This window comes from Macaca nemestrina, chromosome X, assembly GCF_043159975.1.
Source record: "Macaca nemestrina isolate mMacNem1 chromosome X, mMacNem.hap1, whole genome shotgun sequence".
Taxonomy (NCBI): Eukaryota; Metazoa; Chordata; class Mammalia; order Primates; family Cercopithecidae; genus Macaca; species Macaca nemestrina.
In genome coordinates this window covers 32297828-32319155 of record NC_092145.1, presented here as the reverse complement: position 1 = coordinate 32319155, position 21328 = coordinate 32297828, and the positions used below count along the sequence as shown (strand labels likewise).

Sequence of the window (21328 nt, the reverse complement as noted above, 5' to 3'; positions counted from 1 at the left end):
TTTTATTACAACCATTTCATGGCTTTTCTGGCTAAAAGCTGTAGTTTTCAGTCTTTGGGACATGGTTACTTATTCCCATCAGAGAAGACTATAAGAACCAAAGATTGATTCTGCACATTTTAAAAAATCTGTCACAGACATGGCATTAAATGGAGTGTAGAAATGATGCATACTTTGGAAGAAAGAAGAGAAAAAGAGGAATGATAAAGAGTTTGTACAAAAGAGAAGCAGTTTTCAGTCCCAGCTCTCCATCTTGTAAAGCTAGTAAAGTGAAGATTATAAAATTTACTTACAAGATAAAGGTTATAGCACATAGCTCACTTTTATTATCATTTCAGAGGTCATAAAATACATTTTATTATTAACTCAGAAACTCTAGTTCTTTATTATTGCAGATAACAAGAGCATTGTATATTATTTGATGTACGTATTTTGCAGTGCTTTTATATGTCTGTTTTCCTCTTGTTGCTAATTTACTTTCATTAACTTCACGCCTCGTCTTACATTTCCTGAAAAGGTATGATACGCTTCTTATAATGCACTTTTATAAACACTAAATGTGCAGCATTTTACAGCCATTTCATTATGCTAACCTTGAAATCTGTCTTGTGCAACAAAACCATTTGAAATGAATGTTAAACATTTTGTAGCTGCATTAATGGAGGGAAAGATACTGGAAAATGACAGGTCTTTTTAACTCAACTATAAAGTCTTGTCTTATTTTAATAGATCCTTTATAAAATGTGATGGAATTGACCCATAAGTCACTTTTTATATAGCCTCCATGTGAAATGTGGGTTTAAGTGGCTATAGTTTCCCTAATGAGAAAAGGTAAATGTAAAAATGCCTATGGAGCTTCTTCCCTGTAGGTTCCTCTGCACTTTTTCTCAGTGAAAGGATTGAGGCACTTATGCTAAACAAGGGAATAAAGTGGTGGAAATCCCATCAAATCTTTTGTCTAAGCTACTACTGTTTTGAGGGGAGAATGTTGAATGCAAGCTTGTGCATTCTATACTGATTCCACTGAAGCTCCTTTTCTATCTCTGCTGAGGTATGCAGATACTGTTATGCCATTTCTATGTGGGTAATCACCCAAATTCTCCACGCTCATAGGTATATCATGATATTAACCACAAAATTGCCAAAGTCAATAACCATGTAGACAAGAGGCCACGAAAATGACCATTTTGCATTTAGGTTTATTTTCAGTCATGTCAACAACCAACAGCTGAGTCATTCAGATCAACCACATGATGATCTGAATCAGTACTAAAGTGGCCAAAATAACCAGATTATGATGTGCAGGCTTGATTTTAGATCAGACTGACACAGCCACAGTCCATTAGCCTCAATACAATGGCACAGTGTAATTTCCATAAATTACTGTATTTTTCTCCACATTGTCAAGTAGACAATGTATGAACTACCATTAGTATTCACAACAGCAAAATATACCTCTTTCCATAGCAAACTATGATTCTGGAATTACTCCAAAGTCAGTTTTCTCCTTGGTCTGGCAAAACCTCATCATTCCAAATAAAAATGACAGTCACAGTTCTGTCCCAAATGAACAACAGATAATAAACAATAATTATACAAATATGTTTGGTTTTCATGCTACTATATTTCTCAGCATTTGTAGAAAATTTGTACCTTCTATAACTTACACACCACTTTGGATTTTCTTATACAAAATACAGGTATTTTATATTACAAAAATGTGGGTATTTCTTTCCTAGTGTATAAGTTTAAATGTTTTATTTTCTATTCCTCCTCTCTGTGCCTCAGTTTCTTTATCTGTAAAATACCTCTGTTTGCTTATCTTTAAAATAGTACCTAACCATAGGGATAGAGAATTAAAATAGTTGGCACAGGTAAAGCAATTAGAACAGAGTCTGGCCCCCAAGAAGTGCTCAGTAAGTATTAGCTATAATTGTTATCATTTTTGTTCCTCTATTACTATGGATGTTTCTTTGGAGTGTTAATCTTTTATATAGCAAAATTATTTCTAGAGTCAGATCAGTTCAGAATAAATTAAATGTATGTAGCAACAATGAAGAAAGACTCTGAAAGGTATAAATGCATAATCAAAACACTCTGTATACTTTTAACATTCAGAAGTGTGACACATTCTTCTGTGATTCATCCAGATGTTTTTACTTCTGGTTAAAAGAGAAATGTTCCCAGATGAAATCCTGAGATAGTGTAACTGTTAGAAAAATCTGCTGCAAAGCAGATTTTCAAATTCAAAAAGCTAAAAGTGATCATGCTCAGGAAATAAATAAGGGTTGTCTTAGGAATCCAGGGACCAACAGGAACTGCAGATTTTTAAAAAATCAAGTCAGTTTGTTATAGTTAACCAATAATAAATATTTATCAAAATACCTGCCAAAATTATTCAATCAGAGTGTAGCATCTAAAACAACTGAGTTTTCCAGAGGCCAGAGAAAGGTTATCTTGGGACACAGGAATTTAAATTTGCTTCAAAGTGGTGAAATGCTGGTACAGACAGAGAAGAGCTTGATTTGCCGGCTCTCAGCCCAGAACTACCCTCTTCCCACAGAGCCTAGAGATATGCCAGGCTCCTACGCCTATTCTTGACTTTATGACAGAGTGGGTTCTCTTCCTGTGAGCTTTTCTGGGCATGGGAGAACATAGCATAACTAGGATGGAGCTCTGCCACACAGCAGAATTATCCTAAGGATGATGTGGCAATGTTTTATAAAACCTAGGGAGCAGATTTTCATTTCTGCAGACAGAGCCAGCCTTCAGCAACACTGTGAAAGAGATGAAGTTTCCTGAATACAAGCCATTACCCATCACTGAGCATTCAATTCCCTCACACTGTCCAATAACTTCCTATGGTCCCTGTCTCTGAGGAACACTCATGATGTAGGACCAAACTTGCAACGCTGTCTGCACCTCGAGAGTGTTATAAACTGCTACTGCTTAGTCCCAACCCCCAGGGTTAGGATTTAATTGATCTTGGATGAAGCCTAGGCAAGGTTTTTTGTCTTTTTGTTTAGACATGTTTTGACTGAAGCTCCCTAGATGATATTGATATGCAGGCAGAACTGAGAATCACTGATGTAGAAGAACAATGTTTCTCGGTTTGGTCTGCAGACCACTTGCAGCAGAATCACCTGTGATGCTTAAGAAGTGCAGATTCTTGGGCATTCAGCTATTCTGAATCTGCATTTTAACAAACACCTCAGGTAACGTTGATGCACAGTAACATTTAAGAACAAAAATTTCACCTTATTAAAACTTACTTTCCCGTTCCCTACTAACTGAATAAACAGTGGGTGCTGTTGAAGTAATGTGTTACGTTTTGACCAAGCCTCCTGAAAACAACACAGAGGGTGATTCCAACAGAATTTCTCCATCAGACCAGGAAGATGATTTTGTTTTCATTTTCTGTGCGTAGGGGTGGAGAGGGGTGTGGAGGAAGCAAGCCTTTTAATGCCTCTAGTCCGACTATACAGGTAGTTTCCTACTTCACTTGGAGTCTGCCTTGTGTGGTTAAGGCTTAGTTGTCAAAGGAGAAAGTTTCTAATCTCCTGGACCCCAACAGCTATTTATATGAAGATGATAATAAATATTATCGTCTAGCTCCTTGCCTCTTGGGTGATCAACTCCACAAAATGGCAATGTCTTTGTTAAATTTATTAAACTCAAAGTGAATAGTGCTCATTTTCCAGCACCTACCCATTTATCTTCAAGTGAGAAGAGGTTTTCGACTATGTTTCTCTCATGACATTACCTTATAGCAGTGGTTTTCAACCTTGGTTGTGCTTTGTAATCACGTGGTGAGCTTTTAAAAATCTAAATGTCTGCGTCCTACCTCCCAAGTTCTGATTTAATTGGTGGGCCTGGGCATGAGTTTTTTTTTAAGATTCTAGGTGATTTTAATGTGCAGCCCAGGCTGAAAACCACTTGCTTCTACAGGTGTGCCCAGCAAAGTTCACAGGAAGAGAACTCAGTAAGTTAAATTATTACCTATGGAAGCAGGAGATGGTAAAAAAAAAAAATATATATATATATATATATATATATTCTTTCCTGTAATTAAAAGGAAAAATCCTGCTGGGAGTACACTTGCAGTCCCAGCTATTCAGGAGGCTGAAGCTGGAAGATAGCTAGAGTCCAGGAGTTCAAGTCCAGTCTGGGCAACATAGAGAGACCCCACCTCATTTTTTAAAAAGAAAATCCTGCTTTGAAATGTGTATAGGCCTGATGAGTATTATGCATGCACCATCATGATATGCCATCATGACATGGGGTATTGTTGTTAACATGTGACCTTTGTTTAATGTTTTAATTCCCTTACATCATCTATTTCGCTCCTTCATCAGCTATACTTAAGCCACTCCTCTTTCCAGAAATAAAGACAAGGATTTTTTAAACTTAGATCTGGCCCCTCTGGGTCTGGATTTGTTTTTGTTTTGTTTTATAGATCACTCTCCGGGCGCATTGTTGGAGGGGTTTGGTGGTTCTTCACCCTGATCATAATTTCTTCCTATACTGCCAATCTCGCTGCTTTCCTGACTGTGGAGAGGATGGTTTCTCCTATAGAGAGTGCTGAAGACTTAGCTAAACAGACTGAAATTGCATATGGGACCCTGGACTCTGGTTCAACAAAAGAATTTTTCAGAGTAAGTGCTTTGCAGTTAATTGAGCCTGCTGATTTTTATTTTATCATCTTCTCACAAAGGCAAGTTCACAGTGCTTTTAAGGGAGAGTTGGGAAGAAGTAGGAATGTTATCAAAGGAGAGCATCTTAAATACTGGGCTGCTTGGTTGGTGATCTACTTCATTGTCATTTAGAACCAAGACTTGAGTAAGACATAACAAGTTGCATGTCGAGGGCACTGAGTTTGGACTACCAGGTTTGAATCCCAACCCTGCCACAAAGTGATTGTTTGTCCTTGGGCAAGCCATTTAACTTCTACCAGCTTCAGGCCCCTCACTTGAATAATGAGGGGATTTAACTAAACAATATTTATTCTGCTTTCTAGCTTTTACAAAAGCAGTGTTTTTATGTCTCAGAGGTTCACAGAAGTTAGGCAATTGACTGTAAGACTCTGAGGAGTAATGGACTATAAGAAATTATATATTCTCTTTTAAATGTTGGTTGTCTATTGAGATGTATTACAATTGTATCAAGTATTTGTGTATATGGTGATAATTTCATTTTCAGGACAGCTGATAATTGTTTTAATGTCTTGGGTAGACTTATTCCCTCTGCTCCTCATAAGCAAAATCTTATTGGGGAAACAGTAAATTTTTCACTAGCAAAAGTTAATAAAGCTATGTAAAGTCTGTCAAGAGGAAAGATGAAAGGAGGAAATAACAGAAGGATAATACGAGGGACAAACCACTTTTACATAAACCATCAAGATCTTTGTTCTGTGGTAACAGGACTATTAAGGAAGAATACTAGTAGAGTTTTTAAGAACTAAAATGTTTTTTCAGTTACCCCAACAAGAAAAACATGCTGATTTGGATTAGAAAATGGACACATTCTATAATATTACTACTGCCTGCTACTGTAACCACAGTAACTAGTTGTAGCAATGATCCAGAAGCCACTTGGGTAGTAGGTGGAGTAGTTAGTCACTCTCTTCAACCAATAATCAAGTTATTCGATGACAGATATAATTGCTGATTTTTCCTCAAAGGCCCAGAGTAAACAGATGGTGGTTCTAAACCTGCTTTTTTAAATAATCAATAAGAAATAATTTCTACATGTATTGTCATGAGATTTGTCCAATTACTTCACAGTAAACCAGGAAGAGTGTGTTTCTTGACATTATAGCAATTAACCACAAACAGTTTTCACTCCCTGAAAGAGAATGTATTAGTCCTGGGACCCTTTCAAGAATTCTCATTGATTCAAAATATCCATATCTCACCTCTACCACCTGTTTACTGAGCAGATCATAATCGCCAACTGGGAAGAAGGGTCCAATGTTGGGAGCATCAAAATGACATGAAGACCCTCTGGAACTAATCTGGCCTTGACCCTCACAACTATGGCAGTCCCATAAGCTTATTTAGAAACAATTTCCTGCCCCCATGAAATCACATTTATCAGGGCTAGAAGCCAGGGATTTCCATCTGATGAGTAGTCAACACATAATCAGTTCCATGGAAATCTGGTTTGATATCAACCTTCAACAGAGCTTATGATCACCATCCCAATAGGCATGAAGTTTCTATATGAGGTAATTAACCACTTAGGCTATCAAGACACCAGAAGTTTCTATATGAAGTAATTAACCACTTTGGATATCAAGACACCAGAAGTTTCTATATGAAGTAATAAACCACTTAGGACATCAAGACACCAGACTTGGACCCTCAGATAAGAGATACTTGTTCCACTGGAAAGCATTTTTCTTTCAAAAACAATTAGAGATTAGAAAGTTGTGCTTTAAACGGTAATCAATAAATGGCATCAATCCCCATTAGACTTTCAAAGGCCATTCATCCATATTGCAGGCAAAAGGAGGCTCTCTGAAAAGATGAAGAGATTTATTAGCACAGAGGCAGAAAGTGTGACCAAATATTCATTGCCCCCATGCCCAGATCCCATCTCCCACTTATTTTGTGTCTTTCTCAAAAACTAGGAAAGCATCTACTAAATCATTCAATGATGATTTCATTAAAGGGCGTCATATTACCAGAGCTGATTTGAATCAACATTTAATTCTGAGCAAAGCTATTGCCACATTCTGATTGGTTTGTGGTTTCTAATGCTTATCAATTCCTAGCCAATGAGTAATTTGTATGGAAATTGAGTTGTTTTGAAAATCTGATTAGACAGGGAACTGGATATTTCTAAGCATAAGGAAGTACAAATCATTTTCTAGTTCTGGCATGCCACTTTTTCTGTTTCCCCAAATGGTCACTGGTGGCATCATTAAGGACTTGGTGAGGTGGTTCTTCAGGGTAGCACACAAATGTTGATTATCTAAAAGTGGAACTATAAAAGCAGCATAGAAAAATCAACTTCTTTAACCTGCTTATACTGAAAATGTTATCTAGACCCAACAAAGGCTACCCTTGATATTCGTACAATACAGGGTTGTGGGGCCGGCGGCCAATTGGTCTCCAAGCCATTTAAATCCAATGGGGCAAAGATGCCAGCCAGCAAGAGCACATCATTCTTTATTTAGGGACTTGACTGCCACAGTCGTGTCACTTCCCCTTCAATCTTCAGTGACGTCAAGTCATAAAGGCAATTTTAAAAACTAACTTCTGGCTGGGTGTAGTGGCTCACGCCTGTAGTCCCAGCACTTTGGGAGGCCGAGGCTGGCGGATCACGAGGTCAGGAGATTGAGACCAGCCTGGCCAACATGGTGAAACCCCATCTCTACTAAAAATACAAAAATTAGCTGGGTGTGGTGGTGCATGCCTATAATTCCAGCTACTCGGGAGGCTGAGGCAGGAGAATCGCTTGAACCAGGGAATCAGAGGTTGCAGTGAGCCGAGATCGTGCCACAGCACTACAGCCTGGTGACAGAGTGAGATTCCATCTCAAAAACAACAAACAAAAAAAAATAGTAACACACACACACACACACATTGCGCATCTCTGATAGCCTGCCTTATGAACTTCAGAGGATGAAACAAGATCACACGCAACATTTACAAACATAATATGAACTAATTTCTTCCCAAGCTCACTCTATACTAATACTACGGGGACCAAGTTGTAATAACATAAGACAGCCTGGGGCCAGCCCTCTAGTCCTTCTACTAAGAGATAGGAAGAAATAAAATAAAATTCTTTTCTAATTGCCCTGCAGACATTTTTACTTGTCCTGAGTAAGGCTGCCATTAAAATGATGGTATTTTTAAGTGATTCATTTGTTTCTCTCATTTTTCTGAGCTTTCCCTAGCTGTCATCTTACAATCCCATAATCAGTGGAACAGAGGGACCTCTTCCATCAGGAAAGGCAGGGAGCAAAATGCATGCTGCTAGAAGAGACATCTGGAATATTACTATTAACTCTCTTGATTTGAAAACTGATTTCCTTAGACAGCAGCTCTAAGGAAAGCTCTTGGGATATAACCATATATCTCAACCAGAGGTAGAAGCACATATGCCAAAAACACAAGTGGACAGCTTTATTGTTGTTGCCCAGAGAAATGCTACAATGATTTGGAAAGCTGCACCGAAATGATCATTCTCCACTAGGTTTTGGAAATTTAACCTGATACAGATTCATGTTAAAAGGTGGAACTGGAAGAAAAAGTAATTCCAAAGTTCTTTCTGCCTGCAGACCTTTAAAAGTATTAGAAAATAACTAGGATGCTGGATTTCTGTTTTGTGAAAATTGATATTAATATTTTATTAAGATGCATTCAAATAATTATTTATACATTTATATGCATAAACACCCAAAACAGTTTATACATGGAATCATATAACACAGTATTCTCTTGCCATTATTTGTTTGTTTTTTAAAACTCAAATAAGTATAGATTCACTTCTTTTTTTACTTCATAGTATTTAACTTTACTTCAACTCTATTATTTCCTTTATCAATTTCCTCTTGATAAATGTTTAACCTTTTGAAAATATCTTGGTGTTGTTCATCGTGGTTCAATAAACATTATTTTCCATTGATGTAATAGAATTATTTTAAAATGTTTTTAAATATTTATCCTTCAGTTAAATCCCTTAAAGTACTTAGCCTGTGATGTGACATAAGCCATGTAATGCCCAGCTGCAGACAAAGCTGGCTTAACAAAGTTACAGAATGTAGTAGGCACCTGGCTAAGGAAAATTCTACCCCACAAAATATTTTGCCCCCAATAGGCACTTTAACAGGAATCACATTTTTCCCCTTTTTACATTAAATGTCTGATGGTGGAAGAAGAGGAGACGTTTGTTCTAAAGTTAATCCTAATGGAAAAGTTAAAGGTCCAATATTTTATTTATACCATAATGGACAATTTTTCTTTCTCATTTGTTGAACTTTATGCAAGGCTCTTGTGTTTATCTGGGCACAACTCCAGAGGCCTTCTTTCTTATTCACACCTGAGTGAATGGCCCTGACAGGTCGTGTATAACCTGTGATATGCCTGTGCATGTACCTGTGTGCGTAGGCTGCTGAGGCCGTGGTATTTGGTTTAATTTGTTTCTTGCTTTGCCGCTTCTTGGTTTCATGATTCTCTGAAAGAACACAAGGCAGAAAAACCCCAGAGAGATATTTCAGAGTTTCAGAACAGTACCAATGAAGACACTAGTCACAATGAAGTTTACAAAAGTTACATATAAGAGAACAAAGACTTCTTTTATCATTTAGACAGAGTTGGTTTGACAAAGGTTTTCACCAAATCACATCAACAATAAGAAACTAAACTTGCTGACTCAGCCTATTGCACTAACCACTAAACTCAGCTTCCTCCCTTACCTACACAGGGCAGAAACATGGGGGAAAATGCCACCCTTTCTGAAACAAGCAAACTTTTGGAAAATGGCCAGGTCTGGAGGCTGACTTGTATAGTGCATTCTTTTATGAGATGTATACCACACCCAGAAACCTTGCAGAAATCATCATAACAGAGATGAGATAATCTCAAAACTTTCGGATTTTATGTGGAGATCATTTACCATGCTGGTAGAAGGTTTTATGAGAACTTAACTGCTCTCTTCTGGAAATAGGCAGTAATTCTAGAATCCCAAAAAATTTAAATCCATGTCAATTTGATATGTTTGGACAGTTGATGGGGAAATGGTACTGTTTTAATTCCATGTATATAGGGCATAAAGACACATATTAAAATAAGAAATAAGGCACCAGACCAGAATGAGGCACCGTAATGTCAATGAAGGCAATAAGTTCAAAGGATAATTTTATAAAACTGTCATTAGAGTATTTGCCAAGGAGAGAGTTGCATTATCTCTATCATATCTCTTATTTCACTATATCAGAGCCTGCATAACTACAGTGATTATTTTAGGACTTAAGACAAATACTTTATTTATTCTAAGAACGTACTGATATACAACTTATATATCACATATAAGAAGTCAATTGTCTCTTTTTGTATTAGTTTTGATCAGTTAGCTGATGAGGTCTTTGAGTCTTACCCCAATGCCAGATGCCAGATTTCTTTTCCAGATATTTGGCCATATCCCCATTACAGATAGTTTGGGGGATAAAAGGAATTCTTTTTAAAAAATGAAGTGTTTAACATTAATTTAAACCTCTTTAAGAAAGTAAATATAAAAGAAGAGGAGTAGAGAGAGTGGCAACTTGCTCCAGTGCCCTAGGCAAGGCAGAAGAATTGAACTTTATTAGGAGACCACAAGGGGACTGTCCTATCTCGTGAGTTACAGGCGTTGTAAGCCCTGTGAAGCACAGCTGAATTACTCATGAAGAATATTTTGTCTCAACACAAGACTCTTTGATTATTGTCTTTGTCATTATAATTTTTAATTTTTTTAAGCACAGGCAGCAAAAGGAGGGGTTCTTCCATGCTGATTTGAAAAGTAGTCCCTGCTAATAGCATTTAGATTCTGCTTCCACATTCACAGCCACACACACACACAAAGCATTTTCAACTGGGTCTACATTTCTTCAATATTTATTGGTTATCTATAACGGGGCTTTTGAAGTATATGCAGGAAGGGAGAAAAATCTTTCCACAAGTGCACCTATGCAGAGTATGCTGACATTTTGACATAATCTGGAAAATCAACCATTAATCTTTAAGCTTTATTATAACTGAGCTATGTACGCAACAGACCTCCCTGACAACTTAATCCATCCCCTTGCCTTAGGAAACACATCAAAATGTAAAAATCTTTTGTTAAAAATTTTTCTCACCAAACACCATGGTGAATTTAAGATCTTAACAGACAATATACCTGGAAAACTACAGCCAAATTTTATTTGTTTGAAGACACATATAATGTGACGAAATGTTTGAGGACACAGCCAAACCATGCACTAGGGGAACACATAACAGCAACAGCAACAGATGAGTTAATACTAAGGGTAGCAGGTCAGGAACATCTGCTGTACATACTACTTGGCAGTTTTAAAAAAAGAAAACTGTCTTTCAATTTTGACATGGCTGTTTTGATGCTTATTTTTTTTAAAGTCTTACTTTCCTATGTTATATAATATACAGCAAGAACCATAGACCTTATAGGTCAAGACTGGAGACAGAGCAACAGCCACAAGTGAGGATGCTGACGCCAGGCCAAAAAGGCCTCTGGAAAAGGGAAACATGCAATGAGACCACCGTTAGCTTTTCCCAGCAGCTAGGAATCTGTGACTCCATAGCTCTTCCTTTCAGGCAAGTCTCAGGCTGTCTGGAAAGGACAATCTCCAAAAAAGTAGAGGTTGACCTGACAACTGTGCACACAACTGAAAACACATCTAATATCTGCTTCCAAGAGAAAGGAAAACATTTAGCAATAAAGACAAGCTAATAATATGCCTGATATTCCATTGTTTATTCAGCAGTCTTTCAGTAACTTTTGAGCCAAGCTTCATGCTAAGCACTGACGATCATACATCTTATAAACAAAATTAAATTCCTCTCTTTTGCCAAAGTACCTGAAAATACCTAGACAGGCTTTTTCACCATGTTTGGAGATAGATTAACTTAAAATCTGGGTATCTCACATAGCTAGATGATTTTCCCTCCAGGGAAGCTGATAGTGTTTATTTCTATGGAGCTACTTCCCAGCATGGGCCAATCTATGGGTATGCTCCATGATGACTTAGCAGCAGGGTTAATGATTCCCTGTAACCTCAGTAGGAAGATCAGCTAGTTTATGAATAAAATAGAAATGGCCTCTGCCTTCTTGGAGCTCACAATCTAGTGGACCATTAATTTTCAACACACATTCACATACATTACCACATAATCCACACAACAATCCTGGGGCAGCCAGAACAAGTACCATTACACCTGTTTCATAGAGGAGACAAATGAAGTACCTGACATTGTGATTTGCTGAACGCCACTCAGCTCAATGGAGAAAAGGCAGCACCAGGATCCTGCTGCTCTGAGTCTCTAATGCAGCACATGTTAAGGCATCTGTATCATCTACTGGTTGATCTATGTTTTTATTCCCCTTTATGGATCAATTAGAAAAGGAAATCTATGCCTACTTTTAAAAGACATTTCCCATGCTCTGACAACTTCAAAGGGTTCCAAGATAAGAAGGCAAAGAAAGACATCTATAAAGCTAGAGTGAATGCCATAAATGCAGCAAACCTCTGTTATTACACAGCTTGTTATAGTTTCTGACATGCTAAGGGTTATGTCATGTGTGTGGATGAAACTAGAAAGAACAAGAGAAAGATGAAAATTGTTTCTAGTTCCACATCCACTGATGACTTTCTTGTTTTTCTTTGGGTAATGAATATTTGATCTCAGTTTCTTCATTTATCAGGGAGAATATTCCTTGCTCTACTGTCCTTATGGGGTTGGTGAGAGGCTAATATCACAAAAGCTCGTTAAAAGTATGAAGGTGTCTACAAATTCCAAGAAACATTAGGAAAAGGGCCCAGCAATAGAGCAATTAAAACCTAAAGACTCAAGAGGAGGGAGAGCATCAGGATAAATAGCTAATGCATGCAGGGTTTAATACTTAGGTGATGGGTTGATAGGTGCAGCAAACCACCATGGCACACGTTTACCTATGTAATAAACCTGCACGTCCTGCATATGTATCCTGGAACTTAAATAAAATAAAATAAACCTAAAGACTCTCCAGACACAGCTCTGTAGAGATGTGAGGGGTACTTCACAAAAATAAAATAAGATAATCTCTCTGCTTTCTTGATGGAAGAGATGTGTTTGTTTTCTTTTTCTGGCTTTGGGAAGAGAAAGAAAGCTCATTCAGTATTTTCCCCTTCCTGCTGATCCCACTTCTACCCTTAATTATAAAATATTACTATTGTGCTCATCTCCTAGTTGATCCATCTTTAGCTATTCCTTTGTGGCCTGCAGATTCAACAACTTCAATATGCACAATTTAGAGCTGCCCTTGAAGACCATCTAGAAACTTTAGGTGCTTGCAAGGTGGCATGCCGGCCATCTGCCCAAAGTAACCAACCATATGGATTTTATTAAACTATCTCCATTAGTCCTTCAAGGTAACCTACTTGTTTATGAGAGCGTTTCACAGCCCAGAAAGCCTAAGGGGGTTAAGTCTCCATTCTTTCTGAGGCTGCCAGTTCTCACAGACAGCATCAGGGTAATTAACATCACACAAGACCCCCAGATCTTTGTGAGAACTCTGAAACTCTGTTTCCTAGAAAAACTCATCTAAGGATCTCACTTTCTTTTCTTATCTGACACAGTCAAATCATCTAATAGCCTTCCGGTTAAAGGAATGAGGCCCATCTGTTCAATTAGATTTTACTTGAGTTCACCTGGCAAGCCTGTGTAGGTTAATTATTTGCAGTCCTCCATCATGCAGCAGCCTAAAAACTTGACCGTAAGGATCAAGTAAAATTTCGACTTATGAAAACTCAACTAACAAGGACAATTAACTAGAATGCTTGGTTGCACTCCACTTTTGAAAGGAAAAGGCAACTTAGACACACAAAACGTTGATAAGAATTTTTTCCCAAAAAGCCTACTAGATTATGTCCTGCAGTCAGATTCATTCTAGTCTTCAACATCATTCACATTTTGGTCAGAGAGTAAATGTATTGAATGTTTATCATAGCAATTTAGGCACCAGGTATACAGTACAGGAAACATGACAGAATCCTTACCTTCAAAGAGCTTGCATTCTGTTGGAAGGAGACAAACCATAAATACATTAAAACAATAGATGTATAGAATAATTCCAGGTACTGATAGGTGCTCCAGGATGCAATGATAAAGAATGACTTAGGGTTAGAAAAATATTTTAAACTGGGAACTCGGGTTGGAGGGAGGGTTTAGGGAAAGCCTCGTTAGGGAGGTAACATTTTCTTAGAGATCTAAATGATAAGAAGAGAGGTAGCTATGTGAAAATCTGATGGAAAAGTATTCCAAACAAAAGTCATGCTAAATACAAAGGTCCTGGGGCAGAAACAATCCTGGAATGTTTAAAGGAAGGAAGATAACCACTGTGGCTGAAGAATAGTAGCCTACATTAGAATCATAGTGATGGAGATTGTGTGAAGGGATCAGATTTACGATTCATTTTGGAGGTAGAGTCACAGAATTTGCTGATGGATTGGACAACATTTATGAGCAAAAGGAAAGAGCCAAGGATGACTCTCAGATATTGGGCCTACATCCCTTTTCAGTAATCACTAATGAAATCTATAGTCATGAGGGCTGAAAAGGTATACTAGGACTGGTTAAGAAATTTTCCAAAGCGTCGGAGAATGTTAGCTGTCTGAAGGGAAGATTGTCTCTGTTATAACTGTTTTAAACAGATCTATTGAGATATAATTCATATATCACACAATTCATCCATTTAAAGAGGGTATAATGGTTTTTGTTATATCACATTGTTAGTTTTTTTAAGTTGTGATAAAATATATTTGACAAAATTTGCCATTTTAACCACTTTTAAGCACACAATTCAGTGGCATTAATTGCATTCACAATGTTATGCAACCATCATCACTATTTCCAAAATATTTTCATCACTTCAAATAGAAACTCTATAACCATTAATCAACTTCTCATTCCCTCTCCTCCCAGCCCCTGGTAACTTTTAATCTATTTCCTGTCTCTATGAATCCGCCTATCCAAGTACCTCATATAAATGGAACAATATGTCCTTTTGTGTCTGGCATATTTCACTTAGCATAATGTCTTCAAGCTTCGTACATGTTATAGAGCTTCATTCCCTTTTAAAGGCTGAATAATATTCCATTGTATGTATATGCCACATTTTGCTTATCTATTCATCTGTTGATGAATACATGACTATTTGTGAATAATGCTGCTATGAACATTGGCATACAAACATCTGTTCAAATCTCTGCTTTCAATTCTTTGGATATATACCTAGGAGTAAAATTGCTGGATCATATGTCAATTCTATGTTTATCTGTCATAACTTTTTTTTTCAAGACAGAGTCTTGCTCTGTCACCCAAGCTGGAGTGCAGTGGCATAATCTCAGCTCACTGCAACCTCCGCCTCCTGGGTTCAAGCAATTCTCCTGCCTCGGCCTCCCTAGTAGCTGAGATTGCAGGCTCATGCCACCAAGCCTGGCTAATTTTCATATTTTTAGTAGAGATGGGTTTTTACCATGTTGGCCAGGCTGGTCTTGAACCACTGACCTCGCGATTTGCCTGCCTCGACCTCCCAAAGTGCTGGGATTACAGGCATGAGTCACCACACCTGACCTGCTATAACGTTCTAAAAGTCTATTTTGAAATAAAATAGATGAGGGCATCTTCTCTTCTGTTTTCTTCTCATTCCTGCTTAAACAATCTCAATCTTGAGGCAATAGTTGTTTCTGCTTTAGTAGGAAGAAGGATGCTGGATAACTGGTGTGGAGGGCAGATCTGTAGTTAATATCACGAAGTTTCATCTTGATATTATGAATGAAGTTGAGGAGGAGGTATATGTATGTATGCACGTGTCAAAAAAGATCTAAAGTTTGTTTACACCACACATTTATACAAAGCCTTGGCTATTTTAGTTAATGGCCCCAGCTTTTAGCAAAAACTTAGGGAAGCATGCTTCCTTTTTCTGTGTTTGGGTTGCAACTCTGGTGCCTCAGCAGAATTGCTTTAGCATGCAGGCAACGGATGATAAAAATGGAACTCATTATCCTCCCTCTGTTCTAACTGGTTTAGAATGTTACCTGTTGGAAGAGAGGGGCTTGGATAGAGATAATCTGTTGCATTTCTCTCCAGTTCTGATTGCAGGAATCTATCTGTAAGCCGCCCTCAAAATTGATCTTCTATCTGTATACCCTGTGGTGACCTAATGAAGATGTCGCTGAAGGTGGTTATCTTCTATGCCTAGAGAAATCTGAATTCCAGAACTGAGTCTTAATTCCCAGTTTTATCAAAATTCTTATGTGTTCATATCCTAATTTATTTGACTCTTAACTTTACTTCCTTTGAGTCTGGTCTGGGTTACAGACTATTATTTTTATGAGAAATATTTTATTTTGTTTTTTTAAAACTAAGGTATGTTACAAATAAAACTTACATATCTTGTCATTCTTGGCAATATGAATCCACCTTGAGGTCACTATGCTAAGAGAAATAAGTCAGGTATTGAATGAATTATCTAATACCTAAATTTAATAAGCAAAAATAGTCTGTTATCTCTGTTAGGGGTATGCTTGTTACACTCAACTCGTATTCCTGTTCTTATTTTTTTTTTAATTTTCATTTTAGGTTCGTGAAGGTTTGTTATATAGGTAAATTTGTGTCAAAGGGGTTCGTTGTATAGACTATTTCATCACCCAGGTATTAAGTACAGTACCCAATAGTTATCTTTTCTCCTCTCCTCTTCCTCTTCCAACCTTTCATCCTCAAGTAGACCCCAGTGCCTCTTGTTCTCCTGTATGTGTTCATGTGTGCTGATCATTTAGCTCCCACTTATAAGTGGGAACATGTGGTATTTGGTTTTCTGTTCCTGCATCAGTTTGCTAAGGATAATAGCCTCCAGCTCCATCCATATTCCCACAAAAGGCGTGATCTTGTTCTTTTTTATGGCTGCATAGCATTCCATTGTGTATCTGTACCACATTTTCTTTATCCAATTGGTCATTGATGGGCATTTAAGTTGATTCCATGCCTTCGCTATTGTGAATAGTGCTGCAGTGAACATTCATGTTCATGTGTCTTTATGGTAGAATGATTTATATTCCTCTGGGTATATACCCAGTAATGGGATTGTGGAGTCAAATGGTAGTTCTGCTTTTAGCTCTTTAAGGAATTGCTACACTGCTTTCCATAATGGTTGAACTAATTTACACTCCCAACAGTGTGTAAGTGTTCCCTTTTCTCTGCAACCTCACCAGCATCTAGTATTTTTTGACTTTTTAATAACAGTCATTCTGACTGGTGTGAGATGGTATCTCATTGTGGTTTTGATTTGCATTTCTCTAATTATCAGTGATGTTGTGCTTTCTTTCATAGGCTTGTTGGCTGCATATATGTCTTCTTTGGAAAAGTGTCTTTTCATGGACTTTGCCCACTTTTTAATAGGGTTATTTTTCTCTTGTAAATTTGTTTAAGTGCCTTACAGATGCTAGGTATTAGACCTTTGTCAGATGAATACTTTAGAAATATTTTCTTCCATTCTGTAAGTTGTCTGTTTGTTGACAGTTTCTTGTGCTGTGCAGAAACTCTTCAGTTTAATTAGATCCTATTTGTCAATTTTTGCTTTTGTTGTGATTGCTTTTGGTATGTTTGTCACAAAATCTTTGCCTGCTCCTATGTCCAGGATGGTGTTGCCTAGGTTGTCTATCAGAGTTTTTATAGTTTTGTATTTCACATTTAACAGACTATTTCTTGTATCAGTCGGTAACATCGATTTTCCAACCCACTGAGTAAAGAAGTCTGCCCTAGACACTCTGGGAATAAAGGAAATGCCATTCATACCCCTGAGTCCAATATGCAGAAAATAAACAAGTCAGGTGATTTCATCAGGGATGGTTTCTAAAAAAGAGGGCAATTTAAAATTATTTGGAGAGAGAAAAGAATTCAAAAATAGTTCAAGGGGGATGTGAGAATATTTTTGTGGTCAAGAAAAAAAAAAAAAAAAAACAACGAACAATAAGACCATGGCTTTATATCACATTAAACCATGGCCACTATTGACTGAGGTAGTTTTCTCTAGTGTTCACATTAAGATTTGTTTGTGAGAAATAGCATATGTATACATGTTTGGGGGAGAGAGATTTAGGCGTGATAAAAAAAATTAGTTTCTGAGAAAGAAATTATTGTTTTGGAACAACTGTATCGCAGTAGAAATCAATATATAGATTGCCAAGGGTAAATTTGGAATCATTCCTAGAGACCAAGGTGCTCTGGACATGGTCTTATTTTTAATTTTAAAACTCACATTTTGCATGTGAATGTGAGGTTCATTAAAAATGTGCTCTCCGAAGAATACTTTGCTTTCTTTTAAATGAGTTTGAGGAATCAATGTTGAAAAACAAAATCCATCTACACTTTTGGCATACGATATCAAATGAAAGAAGATTTTATAGCAAATCTTTCATATTTAAAAACAACCTCATTACATTAGACATTGTTTTAGATAAAATAAACAGCCCCTTTCCTGAACATGCTAGTATGAATAAGATAATCATAAAAAGAGTCAAATTAAAGCCCCTTTGCCAAGAAGTTTGAAGTTTGATTTCCAAATGTTTTATTCACCACCTTCCTCTGAACAGACACACACACACACACACACACACACACACACACAATTGAGTAATTATGATTAGCATATTATTGAAGTTTATTATATATGAACGTCAGAGAGAATAAACTGCCCCACCAGCCAGATTCTTAAGAACACTTTTGCTCCATTTTCTTAGCCTGGGATTTCAGCCAACTGTACAAACAGGAAGGTCGGGAACACCATGGTCAATAACTGAGGAAAAATATAAATAAATTCAAGGAGGCTTGGATAAATTCATACAATACGGATATGTGGAAAGTTGTTAAAGTTAAGGGACAGGTGCTTGAAGCACATTTCCACTTAGAGAGTTGACATCCAGAAGACAACCATGGCTTCCCATAGTCCATAGTCCTGTCTTAAAACTTTCTTATCTGAAACTACCCAAAGAGCAGACCTACAGGGACAGGACTATAATTTTTTACAAGATTGTTTACAAACACAATTGTTTCTCAGTTTGCAAGAATTGAGACTATTTAACCTGAAGAAGATATGTAGCAGCAGAATATATCATAATTGTCTTCAAAAATTTGAAGGGTAGACATTTTAAAGATGGACTGGACTGTTCCGTGGGGTCCCAAGAGACAGAACAAAGATCAAAGAGTGGATATTACAGGGATAGAGATTTTAGATCAATGTAAAAAGAACATTCTAATATAGCAATCCACAGATAAAATGAGCTATATTCATAGATAGTGAGGTGTTCATCATTGAAGGGATTCAAGAATAGGCCACTTATCAGAGATGTTGAATAGAGGACTCAGTAATCTGATGAATGACTGTACTCAACCAGTGTTTTCCAACACTGTGTATATAAAGTCATTTGGGGAACTATTTTAAAACATAGACTACTGGGTCTCATGCCCCACCTCAAGATGCTAATTCCATGCATTCCAATAATCTGTGCTTTTAAAGCAGCTTCCTAAGTGATTAAAACACAGGTAACCAAGAGCCACTCTTTGAGGAATATTTGACGATTTTCTGCTTTGCTTTTTTTTTTTTTCTTTTTTCTTTTTTCCTATGCAAAGGATGCAGAGGGCAGGTTGGTGCCTGTGGTGCAGAGAGAAGCCTGAGTAGAAGTAGCTGGGGCCTGTCTGACATGAAGTGGTGTCTTGAGAGTGATCACAGCTGACTGGCTGAGGTCGAGCCGCCAGTTCTGTGTGTTCCTGTCAGGGATGGAGAGAAAGGAAAAACTTTTCCTCTAATCAACAGGGACCAGTAGGAGATAATTGTTTCAGGGGCTGGAATCTGAGGTCGAATTGGCACTGTTGCATTGATGCTTTGCCAAAGGTTTAGGGAGCCCCAAATGAAGATCTCTACAGGGAAGCTCAAGTAATGGTATCTGGCTGAAGACTATGAACAATAAAACACCGTGAAAACTAAAAGTAAGAGCAAAATTAAACTGCAAAGAGAGAAATCATGGCCAAAAGCCTTGAAAGGTTTACAATTTTGACCTTCTACTCCTCTGATCCAGATAATGCCCTTCCTTTTCCACTGCCCATTTACTGGGTGAGTCTTGGGTGACCAGGACTGTTGTATTCATGTCTTTATGGATCCTTCAGAGAGCCCCCTGATTCCTATCCTAGAGGACGGCAGGTGGCCAGGTCCAAGTGCTGGTTATCAGTGGAGATCTTCAATTAGTATGACCTAGGTAAAGACTGTGGGTAAAAGGAACTTCTTAGAAAAATATGGAGCAGATGACAAAGATAGATCAGTACCCTGGAAACTCCTACTCTTTGGAGAGAAGCTCTCTCCTACTTTCCTTGACCCCACCCTTACTTCCTTTTCTCTTTCCTTCCTTTACCTGCTGGGTCTTGGGTAGTCAGGACTGTTATGTTAGTGTCTGTACAGAGGCATCAGGGAAACTCCCCACAAGTACCCCTACCTGATAGAATTTAGATGAATATCCATAGATATTAGTCAGCATGGGAAACTAAAAGCCACAGAACCTGGGAAGAAGTAGGGACATAAGCAACTTCATAAAAAGAAAGAAGAAAATAGAGTAGAGGAGCAGACTGGACAGGAGCTTGGCAACTCATGCCAACCTAAAGAAGCTGTCCCACTGGCCCTTTCTGAGACCTAAGAGTCTCAGGTGATGAGGACATCTATGTTGGTATTTTTACAGAGGCTTTAGGATGGACAAAAAGAAGAGCTGGCTTTGACATGGGCAAGTTCATTAAAGTATGGTTGGAAGCTATGGGCAAGAGAAATGTCCTTAAAAATGAAAAGGGACAGAATGAGAGTTTGCACCAAGAGCTTTGAAATATTAGCTTTTAGCCAAAGATCTCTCCTACTATCATGTTATCCCTCCTCCCCCTCCTTCCTTCTTTGTCCTTACACCTGCCTTTTATGATGAGGCAGCTCTACTATGTGACTGCATTTTGGAGGCTTCAGGGAGCCTCATGCCTCCAAGTTCCCAACCTAGAGGACTGTAGCTGGGAGACATAAACTTGGTTGCCAGGAAGAGCTCAAAATTAGGAGGATGTAAATGTTATCAGGAAGAGAAACAGATTTTAAAACTGATACAGAAGGGAAAGAACCAGGAGCCAGGAAATTCCTGTAGCCAGAAGTACATCCGAAATGCACAACTCCTTATTCCTTACTCGCTTTCTCTTTGCCTATTTGATCTGCTGGGTGTGGGCACTGGGTAATCAATGCAGTTGCATTCATTTACAAAGGCACTGAGGAGACCAGGAGTCCTACCTTCCCCACATAGAAGACTTGTGGGTGGACAGCCCCAAGTGACAAAATGGCAGGGTGAAGCCTCCTGGGAGTAAGCGGAGGTGATATGTGAGGAGAATATGAGCTGCATACCCTCCTTTAGTATCTTTACCAGGGAGGGTTAGTGAGGGCACATCTTTAAGAAAAGAGTGGTATGGTGGTACCCAGACTGAAGTGCTAGCTCTTAGGCCTAAAAGAAAGAAGTAGGATTTCTGTAATCCTTTCTGCCTCCCTCCCTTCCTCC

General features: G+C 38.0%; 1 protein-coding gene across 6 annotated transcripts in view; it reads left to right on the top strand.

Annotated features, from left to right (window-relative positions):
* Positions 1-21328, top strand: part of LOC105468430 (glutamate ionotropic receptor AMPA type subunit 3) — a 322135-nt gene that overhangs the window by 253171 nt on the left and 47636 nt on the right. For all 6 annotated transcript variants that reach the window (XR_011618481.1, XM_011718571.2, XM_011718567.2 and 3 more), the window contains one exon: positions 4457-4655. Coding sequence is in view for 5 of the 6 variants with exons in the window: in XM_011718571.2 (XP_011716873.1) it covers positions 4457-4655 (199 nt within the window). In the remaining variant the exon portion in view is untranslated. The remainder of the gene's footprint in view (positions 1-4456; positions 4656-21328) is intronic.